At 39.6% G+C, this 27,677-nt stretch overlaps 1 protein-coding gene across 2 annotated transcripts in view; it reads left to right on the top strand.

Moving 5' to 3' along the window:
* The window catches only part of PRTG (protogenin), a gene marked incomplete at its 3' end in the record, with an annotated part of 130,043 nt that overhangs the window by 45,591 nt on the left and 56,775 nt on the right, over positions 1-27,677 (top strand). The window contains exons 3-11 of one of the 2 annotated variants that reach the window (XM_079767757.1): positions 13,093-13,237; positions 13,883-14,016; positions 16,231-16,368; positions 16,635-16,793; positions 17,395-17,554; positions 18,502-18,749; positions 20,852-21,016; positions 25,489-25,794; positions 26,822-27,010. In XM_079767757.1, coding sequence (XP_079623883.1) covers positions 13,093-13,237; positions 13,883-14,016; positions 16,231-16,368; positions 16,635-16,793; positions 17,395-17,554; positions 18,502-18,749; positions 20,852-21,016; positions 25,489-25,794; positions 26,822-27,010 — 1,644 coding nt within the window. Of the gene's footprint in view, positions 1-13,092; positions 13,238-13,879; positions 14,017-16,230; positions 16,369-16,634; positions 16,794-17,394; positions 17,555-18,501; positions 18,750-20,851; positions 21,017-25,488; positions 25,795-26,821; positions 27,011-27,677 lie in introns of both variants that reach the window. The other variant, XM_079767756.1, reaches the window with a different exon arrangement.

The raw sequence follows: 27,677 nt of genomic DNA, 5'->3' as shown, positions 1-27,677 counted from the left end.
TTTTTTATTGAAAAAAAGATTTTGATTCAGACATTCTTTTTTTTTGTAATTGTCAGTATGAGGGCACTGGTTGGGGAGAGAATCAAGCATCCACAGATCATAGGTGATGTCTCCCCAAAGCATGAGAAGTTCAGATATTTAAAAGGAGGCAGGTAGCCGAAACCAGTTTGGCTCAGTGGATAGAGCGTTGGTCTGCGGACTGAAGAGTCCCAGGTTCGATTCCGGTCAAGGGCATGTACATTGGTTGCGGGCACATCCCCGGTGCGGGGTGTGCAGGAGGCAACTGGTCGATGTTTCTCTCTCATCAATGTTTCTAGCTCTCTGTCCCTCTCCCTTCCTCTCTGTAAAAAATTAATAAAATACATATTTTTAAAAATAATAAAAGGAGGCAGGTAAAAATTAAAGATGAGGGATTTTATCAGGTAGTAGAACAACATTTCGAAGACAAGCTCTTCAATTCATGCCCCATGTAGACATATAAAATTTATTTTTAAATGTCATTACTTTTTCTTAATTATGTGCATTATAGAAAAAAAAAAGTACAAAAAACACCATAGGTAATTCTACCACTTGAAATTTGATCTTAATTACTTATTTCCTGTAATATATCCCCTATTGTTTCATCATTCAGGTAGGGGATTTTATCCTCCAAATAATTTACCTCTGCACATTAAAAATGGGAAAGTATTGCTGATTCTCTGCATTTTATGTACCTTTGGTATATATAAGCTACATAGTCTGGCTTAGTAGAAAAGAAGAGAAAAATTTTACATCTTAAACAACCTATGCTTTTGTTAGAGCTTTAAAGTTTATTTTTTTTACATATTGGTCACTGACAGCCTTTGTTTGCCTTTCTTCAAGTCATAACTCCAAACTGTAGTGTATTCATAGCAAGACATCCTGTATTACTATGACCCCTCCAGAACCACTACTAGTTCACTAGGTGTCAAGCAGTGCCGGGAGAACATGCTCACATTATCATGCTCTCTGTGTGTGTACACATATGTATATGTATATATAATTGAATATTATAAGATCCTTATAAAATATTAATATCCCCATTTTACTGAGGGTTACGTAGGCTCAAGGTTGAGTAACATCTCAAAGGCACACAGCTCATGAATGCAATGCTGTGATTCTTACCCAGATCTATAAATTTTAATATCTGCACTCTTAACCACAAAGCTATCCTGCTGTACTGGCTCCCTCTATCCACCTATATCATGCACTGTATTGTACTGGATATTATTCCTGATTTTCTTTAAATCAGCTAAGGCTAAGATTTTGCCTGAGTCTTAATATTCTGTATCTCAATTTTCTAATGCCATAATTTCTATCATCAAGAAATAAGAATACATTTAAATTGGAAAAACAAATACTATTCCTCCTAAGTTTATTTCAGCAGAGCCTCAGAAATAATAAAATATATTTTCTCTGCTAATTTTACATGTTATACATTGTTGCTTTTTTAGGCAGATATAAAAACTCAAGGACTTCTTTATTTAAATCTTAATGACAACCTAACATCTGAACCATTAGTTAAAATACCAGGATGCATTAGATATTTGAAAGTGTTTATATGGTTAATCTCTGACCTAATTTTGTAGTTTCCCAGTCTTCCTTAACATGTCCAATTTCTTCTCATCCTGATGAAATGAGAGTCTGTAATGGTGATTCACCAATCCATCTGATCTCTTCTCCTATGTTCTCTGGTCTGGCACCATACTGTCCACCAACCTTCCATATCTACCTAATAAAAGAGTAACATGCTAATTGACCGTACCTTTGCGATGCCCACCAGCCAATCAGGAGCGAGTATGCAAATTAACCCAACAAAGATGGTGGGTTAATTTGCATATGTGGGCACTGAGCAGCTGGGGGCAGGGTGGGACACTTGTGTTGTTGCCATGGCGACGGCACAGGTGTTTCGCACCACCCCAGCTGCTCTGGGCCTCTGGGCAGCGTGGAAAGGCGGAAAGGCGGCTCTGGGCTGGAGTGGAGGCGCTGCCAGCAGCCAGGAGAAGGAAGGCCCATTCTTGCATGAATCTTCATGCATCGGGCCTCTAGTACATATATAGGCCAGAAACCTCAGAACCATTTGGGTCCTTCTCACCATTTCCCTTGAACGTTTCATGGCCACATGATGTTCACTGTACAACGTCTCTTATTTGTGCTCTCCCTTCCATTCCTACAATCTCTTTCATCATGCAAATTCACAGTCTGCTGCTCTAGTAGCCTCTTAAGTGGTTTCCCTACCTCTAAACACTTTCTCTCTCTCTCTCTCTCTCTCTCTCTCTCTCTCTCTCTCTCTCTCTCTCTCTCTCTAAGAATTTGGCTTTTTGATGATGAGAAGTGTGTGGGCTTCGAACTAGGATAATAATAAAAAAGGAATAGCTTGTGTTCTGATTAGGCAAACTTTTAAAAAGATATATATATATATATTTTTAAAAAAAATATTTGGTTCCTAAATAAATTTTAGACTAAGGTAGTATATAATTTAATTTACATGCATTCTTACTTTTTCTATGGATCCTAAGAATAGAGATACTCTTGTTTGAGATGAGACTCATAGCTTCAAAATCCTAGTATGCAGGAGTTTAAAGGTATTATTCTGTTTTGGAAATTCAGGAACTTAACATATATTCTTACCCAGCTAGAAAGCCAAAACATACTAACTTATACCTGAGCAGTAGAATTGCTTGGAAGTAGAACCAGTAATTTATATCTTCCACAAAAAAGTTTGAGGGTCTCAAACTTTTACTCAGCAGAGAATTCATATAGGTTCTCCAGAAATTGCCTGGATTCAGATCCCAGCCTCATCACTTATTAGCAGTATAACCTTGAGCAAGTTGAGTAATCTGTCTGTGACTCAGTTTTCTCAACTGAAAATTGGGATAATAACAGTTGTGAGATGAGAATTAAATAAACTAGATTATGTAAAGTACTTAAAATGCTGCCTGGCAAGAAAATATATATTAGGCCATTGTTGTTTGTGTCATTATTATAACCTCTGTTATATGCTTTCATAAAACTTGTACTTTCCTTTAGAGCATTTATCACAGTTTGAAGTTATATACTTGCATAGTGATTTAGTTGTCTTCATCCATCACTAGACAAAGATCCCTGAGGGTAGAGTCTCTGTTTTGCTCATAACTGGATCCTCCTTTGTACCTAGAATGTTCTAGTTACTGAATAAATACTTGTTGACTTAATTAATTTAGAAGAGATTCCATTAGTCTAAAATAAGTCTGAGTAAGCAGTTAACTGCCACTCATCCAAAACGAAAACAATACCCACACACCACGATATTTTGAATTTAATTAAAAAAATCAAATTGCAGTGAATATTATAAAAATAAACATATTACTTGCAATTTGGGTGTTCTTGAATATTTTCAGCTGAAAATTCTCACAAAAAATGATTTTGAAGTTGGTCAGGGCTGCCACTTAGGGAAAACATTTTTTTTTTATAGAGGCGCGTGGTGTGTGGGGAAGGTCCACCACTCGCATCTACAGGCGCTTATGGCGTGCAATGGGTTAAAATCCTCTTCTGATTGGTGAGATAGTTCATCTGGCCCATTATTTTATGAACAATTGCATGATTCAAAGCCTGAAAGCATAGGTTAACTACTACAAACTAATGAATGGTGTGATTATACAGATAGTGGGGTTGAGAACTTATTTGTGTCATAGTTATAACGTATAGCTTTAATAGCAGAAATATTCATAGTTTTTTGTTTGTTTTTTTAAATCCTCACCTGAGGATATTTTTCCATTGATTTTTACAGAGAGTAGAAGAGAGAGGGAAAGACAGAGAGAAATATCGATGTGAGAGAAACGCATTGATTGGTTGTCTCCTGCACGAGCCCTGACCAGGGCCCGAGCCAGGGAAGAGCCTGCAACCAAGGTATATGTCCTTGACCGGTATGGAACCCAGGACCCTTCCATCCACAAGACGACGCTCTATCCACTGAACCAAACCAGCTAGGGCTATTCATTGTTTTTTAATATAAGTAATTAATATGGAGTATTTAAATACTGTTGTATACTTACCATAAAACAGTTTGGTTTTGGAGTAATTGATGCCAAACGTGTGTGGGGTTTTTTTTTGCAAAGAAATAGCCAATGAATCTGTTTATTGAGAATGCACCCATACAGAAAGAGTTAAAAATAAATAGTTGGCATAAAGGAAGATATTTGTTCCTTTTGATGTAATATGGATATATACATTCAATTTTTCTAATAATTAGGCTAAGCAGTTTAAAGATTTGGAAGGAGGGGTTGCTAAGGTATAATACTTTATGACAGCATTTAAAATTAGAACCACATTTTTTGTGAGATTATTTCTTTGCTGAGTTTAGCAGTAATAGATTAACCTTAAAAGCCTTTAAATTAATAGATGGAGGCCGCTTGTGAGACCCATGTATTCATATAAACATTGGTGTGTGTCTGGAGGATGTTTTTGAAAGATGGGGGGAAAAGGGTAGATGCAAGCAAGGGAGAACAGATGAAAGACTTAAAAAAATTTTAAATTGATGTTAGAAAGACGAAGAGAGAGAGACAGACAGACAAACATTGATTTGCTGTTCCACCTATTTATGCATTCATTTCTTGATTCTTGTATGTGTCCTGACTGCGGATTAAACCTGCAACTTTGGCACATTGAGATGATGCTCCAACCAACTGAGCTATTTGGCCAGGGCAGATAAGAAACTTTTATAATGGCTCCAGTGAGAGATGTTGAAACAGAGACGCAGAAATGAGTTTGACATATATATAGGATTTAAAATCAGGGAGCAGGTGATTGAAGGAAGAGAGTGCAAAAGGAGTCAGTAGTCTATCTCAGGTTGAGTGGTCATAGTGGTGATGTGACAAATTGAGATAGAGATACAGGCTTGGAAGAAGGAAGATGACTTCATTGGGGATGTGATTAAGAATTAGAATTGCCTTTTACAAATTACAGGTGAAGATGCCCAGTAGGCAGTTGAAGCTATCACTATGAAGCTCTGAGGATAGGGATCTAAGCTGGAGATTATTTGGGGGAGTCATCAGCAATAGATGGATGTAGCTGTGAAAACCAAGAGTGGATGAGCTCACCCAGTGAGATTGTGTAGAGAGAAAAGAACAGAGACTCTCTGAAAGGGAAGGGCAGAGGAACAGGGAGAGCCCTTGAAAAAAAGGAGACAAGAAGGTGTCAGTGAAATAAGAGAACAAGGAGTGCTTAGTGTCATAGACGCAGTTTCAATAAAATAATAGGGTAAGAAGGCAGATTAGGTGTTTGAGGCATAAAGTCAGGAAGAAGGGAGGCAACTAGAATAAACTATTCTTCAGAAAAGTTTTGATCCCGGGGGAGGAGAGAAGGTGAATAGCTGCTAGAGGGACACATACCATAAAGAGAGGTCTGGAGTTTTGTTCTTGTGTTTTGAGGTTGGGAGAGACTTAACCACTTTTACCGGCTGAAGGAATGAACTAAGAGGAATTTGAATATGCAAGAGAGAGGTAGAGAGATGGCTGTATCAGGTTCACAGAGGTGAGAGAAGAGGATGGGCTTGGTGCCCAGATGGAGGAGGTACAAACAGAAAGATGGCGACTTATTTTCATTGTTGAATGATGAATGCTGCTTTTTCTTCAGTCTCATAGGTGCTGATGAGAGTCCCAAGGAGTATCTGGCTTGGTCTTCTTGGGAAAAAATTACTTTGCCAGTGGGTTGAATTTTCAGAAGGGACAAAAAAGTTAGACATCTTCCTATATAATAAAAGAGTAATATGTAAATTAACTGTCACTCCACGACAAAAATGGCAGCACCCATAGCAGACGCTGGAGGCATCGCCCCGGCAACGGGAGCCCAGCATCTGCTTCTTGGCCGCAGAGGGGTCTCTGGCCAGAGGACTGGGAGCAGGACGCTGAGCTCACGTTGCCAGCGGCGGCGCGAGCTCAGCGTCCGCGCCACGGCTGTGCTGCAGGAGAGAGGGGGCCTGTGGGGCTGCAAGCCCAGCGTCCGCGCCCCAGCCGGCCATGTGGCGGGAGGGAAGGCGCCTGTGGGGCCGCGAGCCCAGCATCTGCATGGCAGGGAGGAACCAGAAAAATGGATCTTTCCAGTTCCTGATGCTGACAGCCCTATGGGTGCTGGGGTCCTCCACCTGCAGCCCCCAGTCGCAGCCCAGCAGCCCCAGTCGCAGACTGGAAGCCCCCTGCCAGCAGTCCAAATGGGACCAGAGTGGTGCCATGGCAGGGGGCCCGGGGGGGCAGGTGTCAGCGGGCACGCTACAGATATCAAATCACTGCCACCGAGGCCACCCCACACACACACACTCGCAAGTAGTATGGTCCAAGGGGGCAACTCCTGAGGCAAGGCTCCCATGGCAGCTGATGCTCACCATGCCAGGTGAGGAAGCTGGACCTGAAAGTCCAAGCCCCGAGTACCCGAGCTGCAGGGCGTCGTGGGCCGGGGCCCTGAAGAGGCCCCAGGACAAGCATCTTCCCAGAGGCTGTGCAAAAGGAGGGGAGGAACCTCTGGCTAGAGGCCGGGGTGAGGGATGCTGGCGTCTTTGCAGGCCAAGACTGGGCTGAGGGACACACCCCCCCCCCCCGCACCCTCGTACATGAATTTCGTGCACCGGGCCTCTAATGTTAAATATAAAAGTGTTTGGGGAATTTAAAAAATATTTATCTTTAGAACTTGCTTTAGATCTGGCTGAAAACTAGAGTGAGATCAAGAAATACTCTTATTGAGTCGATGTGTTAACTAACCTTACATGGTAAACATTTACCAACATATGTGTCAGATAATCACATGGTACACACTGCTATATGTCAGTTATATTTCAGTAAAGCTGAGGGGAGGAAAGACACCAAATTAGTGATTGCCTAGGGCTTGGATTTGGGAGGAGATCAGAAGATTATGGAGTGATAACTAAAGGATATGGGATTTCATTTTGGAGTGATGAAAATATTCTAAAATTGATTATGGGATGATTGTACACTCTGAATTTACTAAAAACCATTGAATTATATACTTTAAATGAGTTTATTGCATGGTATATAAATTATATGTTATGTGATTTATATCTTAATAAAGCCTTTTAGTTCTCATGATTTTGTAACTTCGAGGTTCTAGTGCATTTAACCTAAAGTGAAATGTTAGTGTCGTTTTTAAAAATAGTTCTTTATTGTTGAAAGTATTACATATAGTTCAGTTTTTATAACTTAGAGATTTCATTGACTTACTCGTCTGGGGGAAAAAAGATTCAGGGGATCATATTGTTTGACTGGTTAGCTGAGATTCAGAGTAAAAACACTCAAATGCCTAAGTGGTTGGAATGAAATTACTCCAGGCAACAGAGTCATTATTTTTAGTCTCAGGAGTCACAATATTTACAAAAAGTCTTGTAATATATAAAGAGCCCTCACTATATTGCCTTATTGAATCTTTCTAAAAATTCTTTAGTAGAGGAGAGACAGATTTTTAGCTCTAAAAATAACACCACTAAATATTAGACATCATTTAGAATTATTGTAAACAAACAAACAAAGCATTATTTTCCTAAGCCTTGGTATTTGTACCTGGAAAACTCCCTACATTTCTGACTACTGTGTTTAAATACCTAATAGAATTGGAGAATTTCAAAAAATTTCAGTTCAATGCACAAAGTACTGTTTTAATGCTGAGTCATGCCATTCGCTATCTTAAGGGATCCTGCAAAGAATGTGACCCACTAGCGCTCAGGGAGCTCATAGTATAGAAGGGAAGAAAGATTGTGAACACGTGGTTAAAATACAGTGAGATACTGATAAGCAATAAAGGTCTGCAATGTACAGAAGTTGCAGATAAAAGGGTCAGGAACAACTTCTCAAAGTATGGGACAAGTGATCTAGGTTTTAACTGGTGAGAGGATTTCATCAGGTAGACAAAAGGACTAGGATATTTGAGAGAGAAGGAAGTACTCATGTAATGCTCACAGGTATGAAATATGGTGTATTCAGTGTTCATGAAATATAATTAATTGTAAGTGGTTGAAAACAAGTGAGAGTTTTGCAGGGACTAATTAATTAATCAGGGACAGAATAAAATTTACGTTTTTTGACTGTCACTCTGGTGGTAAATCTGATGGTAGGGGAGATGTCACCTAAAAGGTTCCTGCAAGACTTTCCAGGCAGTAGATGATAGGAGCCTGAATGGAAGGGAAGACTATTGGGGATGCAGAGAAGTCAGATATAGAAGAAATATACAGTAGATGGGATAAAACATACTGAATTGGGTGCTTGATTCATTGTAGAGTAATTGAAGAAGTTGTTCAAATAGGTAGGACTGGAAGCAACCTATTCTATGAAGAAAAGTTAAACTATATTAGCTGTTTCCATCTAAAGAGGTAAAGGCTGGGGAAGAATAAGATAAAAGTCCCACCTTAAAGTCTATAAGTTGTGTTTAGACTGGATTGCCAATGATGGCCAGAACTAAAAGTCACCCTTTTACACATGGAAAAGATAACATGGGACCAATAAGAGAAATTAGTACTTCATAAAGCAGGCATTAAATTTATGGAAACTTAGGTCCTCATTCCCCCCAAATATGAATGTTTGAAATAGTTAATTATAGAAAAACTAGAGTCCTGGTGCACAGATTCGTGCACATTGAAAGGAAATTAATTAGAAGAATATTTTAATATCGCTATTCGTGTCTTGCTAATGAAAAGAAAATAGGATTCTACTGAGTCTCCTGTCTACCTACTCCAGGACTTCTGTGAGGATCAAATGAGATGAGGCACAGGAAAACGCTTCACAAACATTTGGTTAAACTGTAAAATATTTGCACCTGGCTATAAAGCAAGTCAGGTTCCTGGGCTGAAGAAACTCCAAGGAAGAGGATGGGGTTGGTGCCCAGATGGAGGAGGTACAAACAGAAAGATGGCGACTTATTTTCATTGTTAGGGAGAGGAAGCCAGGCATTGCTATGTGACATCATTACCCAGCGCCCATAGCGACTGTTTCCGGGCTGTGCTGTGGGCCGCATTTTGCGCCATGGGATCTTGACAGCGTTGGCTGTGATTTGGTGGGGTATCACTCCAGGGTGGTGGTGGGGCCTATGTCCCACTTGGGAGAAGCCGAATGTTGGTTTGTTGGCACCAGGTGCATGGTGCCATTTCTTTGTAAATGGCCAGTGCGTCTCATGGCAGCTTCTGCATTGAGCATCTGCCCCCTGGTGGTCAGTGTGCATCATAGTTACCGGTCAGACGGATGGACATTTAACCTTTTTATATATAGACCAGAGGCCCAGTACACAAAATTTGAGCACTCGGTGGTGGGGCGGGTGGGTCTCAGTTTGGCCCGCACCCTCTCGCAGCCCAGGAGCACTTGGGGGATGTCCCACTGACGGCTAAGCCAGCAATGGGACATCCTTTGCGCTGCCACAGAGGCAGGAGAGGCTCCCGCCACTGCTGCTGTGCTTGCCAACCGTGAGCCCGGCTTCTGGTGCACTGACCACCAGGGGGCAGCTCCTGCATTGAGCGTCTGCCCCCTGGTAGTCAGTGCATGTCATAGCGACTATTCATTCTGCCATTTGGTCAATTTGCATATTAGCCTTTTATTATCCTACTAGAGGCCCGGTGCATGAAATTTGTACATAGGGAGGGGGGGGATAATGTCCCTCAGCCCAGCCTGCACCCTCTCCAATCAGGGACCCCTTGAGGAATATCTGACTGCCCAGGCAGTTGGACATCCCTCTCACAATCCAGGACTGCTGGCTCCCAACCACTCGCCTGCCTGCCTGCCTGCCTGATTGCCCCTAACTGCTTCTGCCTGCCAGCCTGATCACCCCCTAACCACTCCTCTGCCAGCCTGATCAACGCCTAACTGCTTCCCTGCCAGCCCGATTGCCCCCAACTGCCCTCCCCTGCAGGCCTGGTCACCCCTAACTGCCCTCCCCTTCTGGCCTGGTCTCCCCCAACTGCCCTCCCCTGCAAGCCTGATCCCCCCCGTCTGTCCTCCCTGCAGGCCTTGTCCCTCCCAACTGTCCTCCCCTGCAGGCCTGTTCCCCCCCAGCTGCCCTCCCCTGCAGGGCTTGTCCCTCCCAACTGCCCTCCCCTGCAGACCTGGTCCCCCCAAACTGCCCTCTCCTGCAGGCCTGGTTGCCCCTAACTTCCCTCCCCTGAAGGCCTGGTCGCCCCCAACTGCCCTCTTCTGCCAGCCCGGTCACCCCTAACTGCCCTCCCCTGCAGACCTGATCGCCCCCAACTGCCCTCCTTTTCAGGCCTGGTCCCTCCCAACTGCCCTCCCTTGCTGGCCTGATTGCCCACAACTGCCCTCCCCTGCCGGCCATCTTGTGGTGGCCATCTTGTGCCCACATGGGGGTGGCCATCTTATGTTGGAGTGATGGTCAATTTGCATATTACCTCTTTATTATATAGGACTAGAGGCTCGGTGCACAAAATTCATGCATGGGGGGTGGTCCCCCTCACCCCAGCCTGGACCCTCTCCAATCTGGGACCCCTCGGGGGATGTCCGACTGACGGCTTAGCTGGCAGTCGGACATCCTTAGCGCTGCCACAGAGGCAGGAGAGGCTCCCGCCACTGCTGCTGTGCTTGCCAACCATGAGCCCGGCTTCTGGTGCACTGACCACCAGGGATCAGCTCTTGTGTTGAGCATCTGCCCCCTGGTAGTCAGTGCATGTCATAGCGACTGTTCATTCTGCCGTTTGGTCGATGTGCATATTAGCCTTTTATTTATATTGGATAAGCTTATATTGTTATTAAGAAATCAGGCCATTATGAATGTGAACCTGATATTTTGGACTTAAATATAACCATCTATTCTCTAATTCTTCAGTAGATAAGGCATTGGTTGGATCCAAAATAAAAATATTTGTAAATAGATTAACATCTAGTAAATGATTACAGAGGCAATTAAAAAGAAAAATTGTAATGATTTTCAAGTTTGATGTTCTTGAATAGGGATCTCAAACATTTTAGTCTTACTCTTTATACTCTTAAAGCTTATTGAGGATCCCAAAGCTTTTATTTGTGTAGGTTATATCTATTGATACTGATTATTAGAAATTAAAACAATTTTTAATCCTCACCTGAGGATATATTTTAGAGAGACAAGAAGGCAGAGGGAGAGAGAGAAACATCAATTGATTGACTCTGTATGCACCCCAACCCAGGATCAAACTGGTAACCTGGGTATGAACCCTGATCGGGAATTCTTCAGGTTACGGGTTCAATTCCCAGTCAGGTCACATACCCAGGTTGCCATTCAGGGCACATATGGGTGGTAACCGATCAATGTTTCTCTCTATCCCTCTCCCTTCCACTCTAAAATAAAAAAAAACACACACACAAAATATATCCTCGGGTAAGATTTAAATTTTTTTTAAATAAGTAAAGTAATAAAATACTGGTTCATTTAAAAATGAAAACATTGATTCATTACATATTAACATAACACATTTAATGAAACACAACTATTTTCCAAAAAAAGAATATTTTAGTGAGAAGAGTGGCATTGTTGTGTATTTGTGCAAATCTCTAATTAGCTTACTAGGAGACAGCTGGATTCTCACACCTGCTTCTGCACTGAGTCTGTTGTGATGTCACCTGTCATGTAGTTTCTGGAAAACACTGTACACACAAGAGAAATGAGAATGAAGCAAGAACATGACAGTGATTATGAGAATGGTTCTTACCTTGTGGAACCTGTTCTGAGGAAGCAGAAATATTTTGTTACCGGCACCAAAACAGTTACTATACCACCACTCCATCCTTTTTGGAAATAGATGCTTTTAAGAATATTTTCGTCATTATTCACTGGCTTTGTTCTATTCCTCTAAAGGTCTGTGATCCATTTACAGACTAATGAAATCAAGTCCAAGGCAGAATGTAAGTCTTCTGTGACCTTTTACCCTTTCCAGTCTAATGAGGCTTAAGTCATCTAGACCACAGTCCCTCTATTTTTCTTCATAACTTCTCACTTTATTGATAAACCATAAAGACATATATATTTTTTTGAACTGGAATCTGAGTAAGACCATCATTGGGGCCCTTTCTTTATGTCCTGGAAGACTTAGAGGGAAGGAAAACCACACTATTACCTGGAGTCTGGACTCTGTCAAAATGTAAACCCAGGGACACTGACGACCAATTCCTGGAGGCCTGCCTAACGTGGGAAAGAATTATCTCTGGAAAATGGCAACACTTCAAGATTTAGCTTTAGTTTGGAAATGCGTGAGTCTAAAAATAGTCTCTTGAGTCTCTCTACCTTTTGGTCATCGGCACACCATTGTTCTTCTCTTTTTTATTCTGCAGCATCAATACCACCCTCATTTGATTCCAAACACAGAGTGGCATATCTGTGTCCAAAATAACCAAGTCCTTGTTTTCTTTAAGGTGTCTGTAGAGCCTGGCCCTTATCACTGCCACCACCCCGTTGTCATCCTGTTTAAACAACCTGTCGGTCTTGATTCAAGGCTCTTTGTTTCTCAGTCCGTCCTGTGTAACAGAGCCTGATTTATTTTTTCCAAATACTACTATCATGACATTTCTTTGCTCAGAAATCTTCAGTGCTGTCTTAATTTGTACCATGCTGCAAATCTGCTTTATTTCTATCTTCTTCCTATTGCCTTCATGTTTTTCCTATTTTTCCCTTTTTATCTAAACCTAATAGATTATTCAAAACTCAATTTAAAACCAATCTCTGTAAATGGTTTTTACTTCTCTAATCTGTCTGCCTTGATTTCCCTCTCCTCTGAAATAAAGTAGTGTCTGAAGTTTGTACCACAGTTGGGTATGTAATTAAATACTTTTATTAATTGTTTGTTTTTGTTTCAGTCATGTTAAATTTTTCTCCTCTGCACAGGCTGTAAGTTTCTTAAGAACTTGGCTAGAATTTCATCCTGGGAAAGACTCCTTGATTTGGGCAACTGCTCAGTGATTTTCTTCATAATTATTCCCTAAATTATTTTTGTGTTAATTACATCGGGATGGTCTTAACATCTGAGAAAGAGTCCAAGTCTGATAAATAATATCTAGCATAATGCTATTCCCAAGTATAGTCTAATAGTTCATGTACGTATTCTGAATTTGTCAAATTTTCTTATAGCTATTTCTGCATTTGAAATTCAGCCAGTTTCTACTGAGGTCCAAGAAGGTGGAATTGCTAGATTTGCATGCAAGATTTCATCAAACCCTCCTGCAATTATAACATGGGAATTAAATCGAACAACTCTACCTGTAACTATGGACAGGTAAATACAGCTTTTCATGAGACTATATGGGGCAAAGACCATTATGGAACTCATTTTCATAGATGGTGTCAATAATCAACTTCTTTTTTAAAAAAATATATTTTTAATTGATTTTTTACAGAGAGGAAGGGAGAGAGATAGAGAGTTAGAAACATCGATGAGAGAGAAACATTGATCAGCTGCCTCTTGCACACCCCCTACTGGGAATGTGCCTGCAACCAAGGTACATGCCCTTGACCGGAATCGAACCTGAGACCCTTGAGTCCTTAGGCCGACGCTCTATCCACTGAGCCAAACTGGTTAATCAACTTCTTGGTTAATCCTCACTTGAGGATATTTTCTCCGTTGGTTTTTTGAGAGTGGGAGAATGGGGGACAGACGAACAGAAACATCGATTGGTTGCCTCCCGCACACACCCAAGGAGGGCTGGGTGGAACCTGCAACTGAAGTACACAAACCACACACTGCATAGTTATGTTTTAGAGAACTGTGGTGACACAAATGAAAATAATTGAATCAAGCTAATATATTAAAAGGTCTTTAAAGTTTGGCACTTTAAAAGGGTTGAATATATGAAATGTTATAGAATATATGTTAAAATAAAATCTGCTACAGAGACTTTAATCATCTTTCTTCTCATAGCAGGATGACTGCCCTACCAACAGGAGTATTGCAGATCTATGATGTTGGCCCAAGGGATGCTGGAAATTATCGTTGTGTTGCTGCTACTGTAGCCCACAGGCGTAAAAGTATGGAGGCTTCTCTAACAGTGATTCCAGGTACCTTGTAGAAGTTCTGTGTTTAGTTTTTAATTGAAACAGCTATTAATTTGTATTTTCTGGCTATAATAGTATGCCATAAAATAGTACTTTAGTTTCACTTAAACTATTGTAATCTATTTGGAAAATTTAGTACATTTTTATGTACTAAACAACTCTTCTTTCATAGGCTAACTTGTTATATGTCATGTTAGTGTCAACATCTTTAAAAAAGATTGAATTTTTTTGTAAATATTTCATTTAAAAAAAAAATCCTATATAATAAAAGCATAGTATGCAAATTGTTCCCTCGACCGGGAGTTCGACCAGGGGGCGGAGCCAGCTGCAGAAAGGGAGGGAGGCCCTGGCCAGTGGCAGGTGGCCGGGAGAAGGGAGAGAGTCCCCAGCCGGCCACCACCAGCCACTAGGGACCCTACCAGTGCACAAATTTTTGTGTACTGGGCCTCTAGTCCTATATAATAAAAGGCTAATATGCAAATTGTCTCCTCGACCAGGAGTTCAGCCGGGAATTCCACCAGGGGGTAGGGCCAGCCAGCCAACTGCCCATGGCCCCTCCCCCCTTGCCAGCCCCACCCCTGGTTGGCCCCCCAACCCCAATTAGGGACAGGGTTAGCCAGCCAATCTCCCACGTCCCCTCCCCCCAGCCAGCCCAGCCCAATCAGCCCTGATCTGTGTGGGCCGGCCAGACCCTCCTCCCCCCCCCCCCCCGCACGAATTCGTGTACCAGGCCTCTAGTATATATATAATACAAAAAGGAAAATAACAATTATCCATTTCCACCAGAATTGTCCATTGTCAATAAAGAGATACTTGTTTCCAGTTTGGCATTTTTTGTTTGTTATTTTAAGAAAAATCATAATTTGCATTTGTGAAAAAAATATATACTTATTGTAAAGAATAATGTTTATAAAAGTAAAAGAAGTACAAAGATATATCCTGAACTGGTGGCTCAGTTGTTTATAGCATCACCCCATCCACCAAAAGAGTTGAGGGTTTGATTCGCAGTCAGGGCACATATATAGGGTCAAGGGTTCAATTCCCAGTCAGGGTGCATACAAGCAACAACCAATTGATCCCTCTCTCTCTCCCCCCACTCTCGTTCCTCTCTCTCCAAAATCAAAAGATAAATCCTCAGGTGAGGATTTCTAAAAAGTACAAAAATATAATATAGTTTTAAAATACCCCCAATTCCAATACTCAGAAAGTATTATTGTTAACATTAAGTGAACATAAATTTTTTCATTTTGCCATACATGAATATAATTAAGAGGGAAATTAGCTTGAGAGACTAATATGAAGAAATACATATAGTAATAAAATGGAATTATACATAGACGCTGATTTTTATTTTAAAATAATTAATTTAAATTTACTTGAGTGTAGTGGAAGAAAACTTGGACCGAAGACACTGGTAAACTTCACATGATTGTTTCCTCTTCCTAAGAGCCAGCCTCAAAAGACCCTATAAAGTTAAAATAATTGTTTTGAAAATCATTAATAGATGGAAATTATATTTTTAATGCTTTGTTTTAATTTGAGGTATTATCTAGCAGCTTCCTGGTATAAAAGATAGAAACAAAAGCACTCCCCTCCTTACCTTCCGCCTACTGTCACATGAATTCTTAAAAAGATTAGTGAAAGTATTCAATGAATCTTTCAACCTCAATTAAAAATGAATAGTATGGAAACAACCCAAATGTCCATCAGCTGATGAATGGATAAATGAAATGTGTTCTATTTATATAATTATTCTGTTATTCAATAAAAAAATATGAAGTACTGGTACTGCTATAACATGGATGGATCTTGAAAACATGCTGTTAAAAGAAGCCAGTCACAAAGGAAGGACCATGTAATGTACGGTTCTTTTTTTAATGAAATGTCTAGAATAGATAAATCCAGAGAGACAGAAAACAAAGTAGCTTAGTGTGGTTGCCGGGCTATGGGAAGAGGAACGTGGAGAGTGACTGCTAATGGGTATGGTTTTTTTTTTTTTTGGCGGGGGGCGGGTAATGAAAATGTTTTAAAATTGATTTGGTGATGGGTGTATAACTCTGAAAATACTAAACACCATTGAATTATACTTCAGATAGGTGAATTGTATGTTATGTGAGTTTTTAAAAAAAGAAAAAAGTGAATAACTTAAAATAGATATTTTTCACTTATATTTTACTTATAATTTATTTTTTGTATTCTGCCTTTTTCTCTCCAAAGCTACGGAGTCTAAATCCTTCCACACACCAACCATTATAGCAGGTCCACAGAACATAACAACATCTCTTCATCAGACTGTTGTTTTGGAATGCATGGCCACAGGAAGTCCCAAACCAATCATTTCTTGGAGCCGTCTTGGTGCGTCTTCTCCGGGGCGGGGAGTCGGGGCAGGGGGGGTGAGGGTCTTTAAGCTTTGTTCATTATAGTGAAACTGATAAAATATAATAAAACATGTTTGGCCATTAGGTGGCTTTTAATTTTTTGGCACTTTAGTGTACAGAGAAATGGTTTTAGTATAGAGAATTTTATACTTTTAATGATAGGATTGTTTGGAGAATGATCTTTGGAACTAATTTTAGATTCTGTTTTATATTGTTTTAACTGAAGTATTCTCTCTGAAATAGATCACAAGTCCATTGATGTCTTTAATACTCGGGTACTTGGAAATGGTAATCTCATGATATCTGATGTCAAGCTGCAACATGCTGGTATATATGTTTGTCGGGCCACTATCCCAGGCACACGAAACTTTACAGTTGCCATGGCAACTTTAACTGTATTAGGTATGTTTTCTTTTTTTCTGCATTCCAGAGAATCTTACATTTTCACATTTGCTATTTTATCTGATTCATGGCTTCCACCTTTCTTGAATTTTGTATTACCACTATGAAGGTTGAGCTGAAGTTTCTTAATCTAATGATAATTTTTAGGAGAAAATTAAAGTCCTATGTTAAAATATAACTGTTATTCTGAAATCACCATTCTGTTTACCTGCATACTATTATATTCCTTCTTTCTTAAGCTTCTCCTCACCCACCCACAAATCCATATACCCATTCACCAATCTAAAACTGTAATCTGTTGATTGTCTATATGGATTCACAAGAGGCTATGTATTGAGCTTAGTTAAGTAGGATTATGGTACATACATTTTTAGAGTATTTATATAGATGGTCTCAATAGGGAAAGCCTGGGTGAAGTGGACATCTCACTGAGCAACACATGGAAAAGGCATCTGGATAGATACATGTAGAGCATAGACTGGAGGCTCAAAATGTCACATATTTTCAGGGGTGGGACTTGGTCATTTACTCTTCCTTGACTCTTTGTATCATTCCTGTTGGGACCACAGAAATGTATTTTTTCTTTTTTCTTTAAAAACAGCTCCTCCTTTATTTGTCGAATGGCCAGAAAGTTTAACAAGGCCTCGAGCTGGCACTGCTCGATTTGTATGTCAGGCAGAAGGAATCCCCTCACCCAAAATGTCATGGTTGAAAAACGGAAGGAAGATACATTCAAATGGTAGAATTAAAATGTACAACAGGTAGGCTGTGTCATTTTGCTACTATTTTAGATAAGATATAATGGCTTTAGTAATTTTTATGTTACAGGCTATAATTATAATATCAAGTACTTTTGTTATCTTGGTATTTTACACTAAAATAAAATAAGAAATTTACTAAGATTGTAATATCAGCATGCCCATAGATCCTTTTATATGTAGATCATGGAAGTGGTTAACAATACTGAAATGAATGTTAGACAGTTCCCCCCAGACCTGGATTATAGTTTTTATTTTATTTTATTTTATTTTATTGTTTAAAGTATTATAAATAGTAGTACTTATGTCTCCTTTGTTTCCCCATTGACCTTCCCCCGGCCTCCCCTAGCCCCAGCACATGCCCTCACCCCTCACCCCTGGATTATAGTTCTGATGAGCAAGTAGCTAAGTTATTATAAGCAAGCATATTAACCCTTGGGGTCTCAGTTCCTTCTTCTATAAATGAGGAAATTAGCAAGAAATAATTGATTCTCTAAGAATTCCTCCACAATTCAAACTCAATGATTTTAAGAACTCACTTTTATTAGTATAAATTTGAATCTTTTTGTAACATTCTCATTTATGTTGGACAAAACTTTAAAACTTTTTGTTGACCTCAATTTTATGTCACATTGCAATATTATATAAATTAGATGCTAAAAGTAATATATTTTCTTAATGAAAGACAAGTTTTTAAAAAGAAATTAAGCTGTCATCTAAAGCAAACAGGATTTGGGGATATCACAAGTATTTACTTACGTAGACTCAGAAAATAAGAGTAATTTTAAGCAATTCATATAGATTTTTCAATAGGGCTGACTACACATTTTTTTGTTCATAGTGATTTTTGTTATTTGAAATGAGAGTACACTTCACAATAGTTTAACTTTATTTTTACATTATTCTTAGAATTTTTCATAGAAATAAATACCTTTTTTTCTTTTCTTCAGTAAATTGGTAATTAATCAGATTATTCCGGAAGATGATGCTATTTATCAGTGCATGGCTGAGAACAGCCAAGGATCTATTTTATCTAGAGCCCGACTGACTGTAGTAATGTCAGAAGACCGACCCAGTGCTCCCTATAATGTGCACGCTGAAACCATGTCAAGTTCAGCCATCCTTTTAGCTTGGGAGAGGCCACTGTATAATTCAGACAAAGTCATCGCTTATTCCGTGCACTACATGAAAGCAGAAGGTAAGCAATTAGAGGAGTGTCTATCTTTAAGTTCCACTTGCACTCATGGATTTGTTTTTAGTCTGAATGATGCTTACATAATCCACATAATATTTTTTTCACATAATATTTTTGAAGCTCTATGGCATTTGTCTCTAGTCTGTCAGGTGTATCTATTTTTTTCTAAATTTTGTAGTATTACTAGTATATACTTTGGGTATATAAATATAGCTTAAGATAGTTTTATTTAGAAGTAAGTTACTATCTCTGCCAGGTAAAATATAGAATGGTGTATTTATGGATTTCATTTCAGCAAATATATAAATTTCTTTACTAAGACTTAGTATGCCAATTTAAGTATGCAGTTACATAGGACCAATGGTGTGACTGCTTAATAAAATAATGTAGTAAAATATAGTCACTGTATCATGTTCTTTTTAAAGGGGAAAGTAAACATTATTAAATTCCCCATATATTTGATTTTATAGAATTTGAAAGTTTTCTGAAATTATATAGAACTCTCTGAAAATTGGATAAGACATTATTGGTATTTTATTATATAAAAGTAGAAATCAGATCTATCTTCAAATTTTTATTTTGAACTATTCCATTTTTATCCTTATTGTTTCTTATGGCAAAAATTTTAGAGGAAAAGGAAAAACTGCTTATCAATCCTAGAGATTTCTCTGTTGATTTTTTCTATATTTCTCTATTGATTTTTTCATAGAAACCATAATAGAAGTTTACAGATTTTAGTTTTATATGCAAACAGCCTAACTTTTATGCAAAAGACATTAAAAACAAATCCAAACACCCAATGAATGGTGATATAATAAAATTGTCTGTAGAAACAGGTGGTTTGTTGTTGTTTGTTTTTTTGTACTTTGAAGTAGTATTTTGAAAAAAGAATATTTTGAATTTAAATCAGGGGTCATGGTAGCAAGAAGAATGAAAGTCTGATAGCTGAGCTTGTTGGAGTATGTTAATTCCCTTTTCAGTGATTTAGGAAGGTAAAAGGAATGCTGGTTTTGGTGGAGACCACTCTTGTTCGCTATTATGGTTCTTTCATTAGAGCCTCCACATGCAGCTCAGTGGTCTATTCAGGGGTAGAACAAGGCTTTTTAATTCGAACTCAAGGACCTTGTTTGCTAGGTCAGAAATCGTACTATGCAGCTCCTAATTAACGAGACATTAGGCAGTCTGTTGTGAAATGCCTGTAATCTTGTCTAATTAAAATGCTATCAAGTTCATTCAGAAATGTGGGAAAACTTAATAGTGGAATTTGCCTTCTGTTTTGTTTATAAATCCAGTGTGGAAAGAAGGGGCCCTGTCCTTAGAGAGTTTTGATTAAGTTGACATCCATTTACCGTGAATTATTCACAAAGCACAGTCGCGACCAGGGCTCTTGTTCCACTTTACAGGTTTGCTCTGTAGGAATTAAATCCGACAAAGACAAATCCTCCTCCCTACCTTGCCATGCATATTTTATTAGGAATTGCTAAGGATTTTTTTTCCTCTTAAGAAAAGAAAAAAGCTCATTGTGAAACAAAGCGTTCTGAAGCACATTCTGTGCTTCCCCGTTCTTTTGCTTTCAATATAAATAAAAGAACAACGTGTGTCAGTCAAATTTAATAGAACCTCTAGGGGCAAAATGAGATCTTTTGCAGGACAACTTTTGGTTTGGTTTGTTTTTATAACGAGTAGAGACATTACATTCCCTACTGTCTGTCCATTTATGTTTAAAAGAAAAAAGAAGCCCTGAGTTCAAGCAAGTAAAATTTAACCTTATGAATGACAGTGTTCTGCAGGGTGAAGCTTTGTGTGTTCCTGCCACACGTTGTCTGTGCTGTGGGTTTTGACTAGATGTTAATGGAGTTTAGAGAAGGTTAATTTTTTTCCAGTTTGATTTATTCAGGAAAAATGCAAACTGGTCATTTGTAGCAAGACAAATGAAATTACTTTTAGAAAATAAAGACCTTCCTATTCACATTTTTTAAAAAGAGTAACAAAAGGTACCTGAGAGAGATTAGACTCAAGGCCCAGTGTTTTACAGTGCAGGAAAATGGTCTTGTTAATTTTATTTTGAATATTCTTAATTTTTAAACACGGATTCTTTAATGTAGGTTTAAATAATGAAGAGTATCAAGTAGTCATCGGAAATGACACAACTCATTATATTATTGATGACTTAGAACCTGCCAGCAATTATACTTTCTACATTGTGGCATATATGCCAATGGGAGCCAGCCAGATGTCTGACCACGTGACACAGAATACTCTAGAAGATGGTAAGAAAATGTGATCCTAGGTCATTTAAGTATGAACATTAGTATGTTTAATCAATTTAAAAAATAAGTATGTTTTAAAATAGAGAAAATATCTTCTTGTTGATTAAGAAAAACATGTGGTAATCATCAGGCTAATTTGCTATTTCATATCTGACTTTCACTATTTGACAGTAACATGATAAGAATAAAAAAAACTTTCATTTATAATTCATAATATAACTTTAATAATAAAATTCTAGTTTTGTCATTGTATTTCTTTAAGGTCCTTAGTTTAAATTGTAATATATAGCAGGTTTTTTTTTTAATTTTATTTTTTACTGAGTATATTCTCTAGGCATGAATAAATATAAGGGCAATTACATACTGAGTGTATAGACTTCTGAAACTGGGAGTTTGTGAAATTTAATACCCGTCAGTTAATTATAAAAATCAGAGTTTATTTTTAGATACAATATGATTATTCTACTTAAGGAGGAAAGTAATACTTGTTCAGTTTGTCACCTGATTATGGGTTGGAAACTGAGTTGTGGCAGGCCTTTATATATTACTTGAGGCCCGGTGCACGAAATTCATGCATCGGGGCGGGGGATGTCCCTCAGCCCAGCCTGCACCCTCTCCAATCTGGGACCCCTCAAGGGATGTCTGACTGCTCGGTGGGATCGGGCCTAAATGAGCAGTCGGACATCCCTCTCACAATCTAGGACTGCTGGCTCCCAGCTGCTCGCCTGCCTGCCTGCCTGCCTGATTGCCCCAACCACTCCCCTGCCAGCCTGATGGACGCCTAACTGCTCCCCTGCCGGCCTGATAGCCCCCAACTGCCCTCCCCTGCAGGCATCCCCCCCCCCAACTGCCTTCCCCTGCTGGCCATCTTGTGGCAGCCATCTTGTGTCCATATGGGGTGGCCATCTTGTGTGTTGGAGTGATGGTCAATTTGCATATTACCTCTTTATTAAATAGGATTACAATGGCGGGAAGTTCCTTTTATTAAGACAGTAGTGGAGAACTAAGTCTCTTTCTCCTCTAGAAGGCCCATGTTTATACCTTGCAGTGTGAAAAGGAAATTATTTAAAATATACTTAATTATACTGTTCTCCCTTTATATATGTTTTCTCATCCTGCATAAATGATCCATCCTTAGTTTTCAAAACATTTTTTTAGAAATGATTCCCAAATCTTTTTGTTGTTATTGTTCATTTGGTCCCAGATCTTTTACTTATATTTTTATAATGCCACATATTTAGATGCTTATAAATTCAGAGATTGACTAAATGAAAAAGTTATCACTGATCTGAATACTGAATTCATTTTGTTTCATTTTGGATAAGGCACAGTACATATGACCTCTCTAGTTATCTCCTTACATTTAACAACCTCTTAACATGCATGTCTAAAGTGAAACACAGGCTGATGTTTTTTTGTTTTGCTTTTTGGGGTATTTTTTTGGGGGGCGGTGTATGAGGTATACCCCTCATATCCTCGAAGAAAATGAGTCTAAACATGCCCTACCTGGTTTGGCTCAGTGCGGACTGAAGGGTCCCAGGCTCGATTTTGGTCAAGGGCACTTACCATGGTTGCAGGCTCCTCCCCGGCCTGGGTCCTGGTCAGGGTGCATGCAGGAGGCAACAATCGATGTGTTTCTCTCACGTCGATATTTCTCTCTTATTCCTCTCTCTTCCACTCTCTCTCTAAAAAAAATAAAATAAAACAAAATAAAAATAAGTGGAAAAATATCCTTGGGTGAGGATTAAAAAAAAAAAAGAAAATTAGTCTAAGCATAGCAAGCAACTTGTTAAAGCTTGCCAATTCCAGTTAAGTTATGATCTCAAAGTTTTTCTTCTTTAAACCTTTCCTTACTCTGCAACTTTTAAATTTAATGTTTCATTTTGTGTTGTGGACAACATACAGACCTCTGACACTGCTTTTCAGATTTCCGCAAGAGTCTCTCCCATTTTCTAAGCTCATACTTCTCGAACGGAGATGTGTGTGTCTCCTGGAGTGTACAGCAGTGCACAGCCAATACAACTAACACGTGTGGGGTGCTTATCCCTGCCTATTCTGTAAACCTTTCCTTCACTGTCTTGTTTAATCCCTATATAAGTCTATGATAGAAGAACTATTGTTATGTGATATTGTAGAGTATAGGGGATAAGAATGTGGGCTCTGTTCCTTCACTTACAAGCTTGTGACCTTGGGCAAGTGATTTGACCTCTTTGTATCACAGTTTCCTCAGCTGTAGAGTAGAAATGGTAGTTTCTTTTTTCAGTGAGTTTTTGTGAAAATTTTTTTGTTCATACACATAAAGGAATGCTTAGTAAATTGATTTTCCCTTTTCTACCTATTAGTTCATCATTTAACCTACAAATGTTTATTGAGTACCTGTGGTGTGTTATGTAACATTTAGTAGTGAACAAAAAGGAGAAAAAAAACTGTCCTTGAACTTAAGAAGCTTACTTCCTAGTGGGAGAGGGGGTAGAAGAACAATAACCATGATAAACAGTCATGTTAGGTAGTGCTAAGTGTTGAGGAGAAGGAAAAAAGCAACAAGGAAAGGAAGTCTAAAATGTTGAGAGGGTTTGAGACTTTAGACAGTTACCAAAGAAGGGGCTCACTGAGTAGGTGACATTTGAATGAAGATCTGAAGGAACTGAACACGAGAGAGCTGGCTAGGCAGATGACTGGGAAGTGCATTCTAGGCAGAGGAAATGGAAATTGCTAAGGGCCTGAAACACAAGTGTGGCTGGAGGGGCGGTAACCAGTGGAAAGCGGTAGGAGATGAGGCAGAGAATTAATGGGAGTTGACCACGTAAGCAGATATGGTACAAAGAGGACTTTGGCTTTGAGTAAAATGGGAGCTATTTTGAGCAGAAGAGTGACAGCATCTAACTTGCGTTTTAACAGCTAATGTGTTGAGAACAGGTAATAGGGACAAGGGACAAAGCAGGGAAATCTGTTAGGAGACTGTTGCAACAATACAGGCTAAAGGTGATGGTGATGGGGACCAAGAGGGTGGCAGTGGAAATCACCGAGCCACAGGATTGAATGTGGATCTATGTTTGGAGGAGTCAAGGATGACACCGAGGTTTTTGGCTTGAGTTAGACAAATATTTGCTATTAACTGAGATTGGAAAGACTGTGCAATTTGGAGAAACTCAGAGAACAATTGGCCAGCATCACACAGAGTAGTAAGTGGTAGAATGAGGATTCAAACATACAGGCTAACTCTAGAACCTATCTTAACTCAATACTAGACTGCCTCCCATTATACTTCACTCATTTTCCTGGAGTGCCAGTTGTAGTCAAACTATTTAGAGGAAAAATATGTTTATTTCCTCTTAAGCATCCTATCTAATAAAGAGGGAATATGCTAATTGACTGCCATGCCCTCAAAGATGGTGGTGCCCACAGCCAATAAGGAGGGAATATGCTAATTGACTGCCCTGCCCTCAAAGTTGGCAGCACCCACAGCCACAAGATGGCGGTGCCCAGTCCCCTTAGCCCCGCCAGGGCAGCAGGCACATGGCAAGGCTGGACCCGCCCCGCGCGCCTGCCTCCAGAGTCCCCCAGTCCCCTCAGCCCCCCAGCCGCCCAGGGCCGGCCCGAGGCTCAGGTAACCAGGGCCAGTCGAGGCTTGCGCTGCCGGCAGTGGCAGCAGCAGAGGTGTGATGTTGCATCGCCTTCCCCTGATTTCTGGGTCGCCTCCCGCCCCTGAGGGCTCCCAGACTGTGCAAGGGGCAGGCTGGGCTGAGGGACCCCTCCTCCAGTGCATGAATTTTCATGCACCGGGCCTCTAGTCATATATATTGGGAATACAAAATTGACACTAATTTTTAAGGTACCACTCTTAGATGTCAAAATATTATTTGCCAGGTTATATATAACCCTGGTGTCCTAAGCTTCCTCACTCTTGTATAAGTCTCCCTTGTTCCTAAGGCATTTTGGTGGGATTGAGAAGTATTCTCATATTTTGTATGAGTACTAAGTAATCTCACTTTCATCCCAAACAATAGCAATGACAACCTTGCTTTTTCAGGTTCGCTATGCTTGTTCCTTTCTCATTATTTTTCTTTTTTTTCCTGATTGGTACTCTGAAAACCTGTACTAGGGCTGAAGGCATCTCTTCTTTATTATGTTACTAGAGGCCCGATGCACGAAAATTTGTGCAAGAATAGGCTTTCCTTCCCCCAGCTTGCCGGCACCGGCTTCCCTCTGGGACCCGGGCTTCCCTTCTCTGGCCACCTGCAGGCACCTGGGACCCGGGCTGGCTTCCCTCCAGCCACAGTTTCATCAGGAAGGATGTCCGGAAAGATGTCTGGTCTAATTAGCATATTACCCTTTTATTATTATTACCCTTTTATTATTATAGATTATTATTATAGATTATTGCTGTTAAAAGAATTCAGTTATTACTGGTGTGCTGATAGACAGTTTTGATTCTAAATATTTATAAGCAACCTGTTTTCTTACATGACTAGTTCCCCTGAGACCTCCTGAAATCAGTTTGACAAGTCGAAGTCCCACTGATATTCTCATCTCCTGGCTGCCCATCCCAGCCAAATACCGGAGGGGCCAAGTGGTGCTCTATCATCTGTCCTTCCGCCTAAGCACTGAGAACTCCATCCAAGTTCTGGAGCTCCCGGGGACCACGCATGAGTACCTTTTGAAAGGCCTGAAACCTGATAGTGTCTACCTGGTGCGGATTACTGCTGCCACCAGAGTGGGGCTGGGAGAGTCATCAGTATGGACTTCACATAGGACACCCAAAGCTACAAGTGTGCAAGGTAAATCTCTAAAGATGATTGAGGAAGAATAACTGTATTTATTCCCTGGAATCAATTTTTTCTTATTTAACTTATGTTCATATTTTTAAATTTTGTTTTATGAATAATAGTATCCTATAAATCATGGACTTAATTGAAAAAAATTTAAACTTTTTATTGAGTAGTCCCTTTTTGCATAGAACTCATTAGTGTGTAAAACTTTTGGTTACAATATTCGTTTGCTCAGCAAATCTTTCATGAACAGATCAGTCCAAATCAAACTGAATTACCAAAAGTTATGATATATATATACATACATACACACACACACACACACACACACACACACATACATATATATATATTAATAGAGACCTAGTTAATATTGCTATGTTTTTTTAAATATCAGTTTAATAGAAACACCATAAAACTAGGAAATTTTATACTTTCTTCTTTTACTAATGTGGAATGTAACCTGACTGGTTTTGTTGGTATTAATTGATTAATAGTAATGCCTGTTCTGTCTATCACAGAGGAATATTGGATGGTCAGAATTAGAAAATACTTGCCGAAACCGGTTTGGCTCAGTGGATAGAGCGTCGGCCTGCGGACTCAAGGGTCCCGGGTTCGATTCTGGTCAAGGGCATGTGCCTTGGTTGCGGGCACGTCCCCAGTGGGGGGTGTGCAAGAGGCAGCTGATCGATGTTCCTCTCTCATCGATGTTTCTAGCTCTCTATCCCTCTCTCTTCCTCTCTGTAAAAAATCAATAGAATATATTTTTAAAAAAAAGAATTAGAAAATACTTGTCTCTTTAAAAAATACACAAATATAGATATTATTTTGTTCTTATTTATATGCCTTAATCTTTTAGATTGTATTTTATATATTTAGTTCTGTCTCAAACTTTAATATCATTGTGAAATTTTGAAAATTATAGTACAGTTGTTGAGTTGAACTTTTTTGCAACCATTGGCTTGAGATCTGAAATCTCTCCTTTCCTGTGTTTTCACTTGAATTATGACATAACATTTCTGGTGAATTTTTCTAGCCCCTAAGTCTCCAGAGTTACATTTGGAGCCTCTGAACTGCACCACCATTTCTGTGAAGTGGCAGCAGGATGCTGAGGACACGGCCGCCATCCAGGGCTACAAGCTGTACTACAAAGAGGAGGGGCAGCAGGAGAACGGCCCCATCCTCTTAGACACCCGCGACCTTCTCTACACCCTCAGCGGCCTAGGTGAGTGCGTCTGTGCTGCGCTTTTCCTCTTTTCCGTCCTCTCTACCAACGGGGAGAACAGCGATTGGATGTAAGCCAGCAGAACTGACTTAATGGTGAAAAGAAAAAAGAATTGACTTGACTACATCACTGTGTGTCGTCCTGCTCAAGTCAGTGACTGGTTTTTGACTCACCATTGTGAGTGAACTGACAAGCTGGCAGGTAACTGTGGTATCTTTTCTATCTTTCCCCCACCCCTGAGCATCTGCTTTTCTTTCTGAAGTTCAGTTCTGGTAGAGTGGGATCCTGGTCAATTAAATTGTGGGTGTGTGGTGGATGTAGATTATCGATGTAAAACAGGAATATCACCAAAGGATCAGAGAATACACAACAATTAAGTATAGCAGAAATTGCTTGAAAGTGCTATGTAGCTGTATTATTTTACATGTATAAAACACATGTGAGTTATGTACAAAATAGTGCTCTTATATATGACCCATGTATATATGAATGTTTACTTTATATAGCTCTAACCCAGACACACTAGAGAAAAAGCACTTAACTTTGTGAATGCGTTCAGCAGAGTTCTGAAAGATACTGCTTTATCCCCCATTCATCTTATCTTTGCTGAGGGCAAGAATGTCATGATGTGTATAACATGTCTAGTAGAAAGGAAAGAAATGTTTGT

Source organism: Cnephaeus nilssonii (assembly GCF_951640355.1).
Source record: "Cnephaeus nilssonii genome assembly, chromosome: 4".
Lineage (NCBI taxonomy): Eukaryota > Metazoa > Chordata > Mammalia > Chiroptera > Vespertilionidae > Cnephaeus > Cnephaeus nilssonii.
The sequence above is the reverse complement of the archived record's forward strand: the minus strand, read 5'-3'. Positions and strand labels throughout refer to the sequence as shown.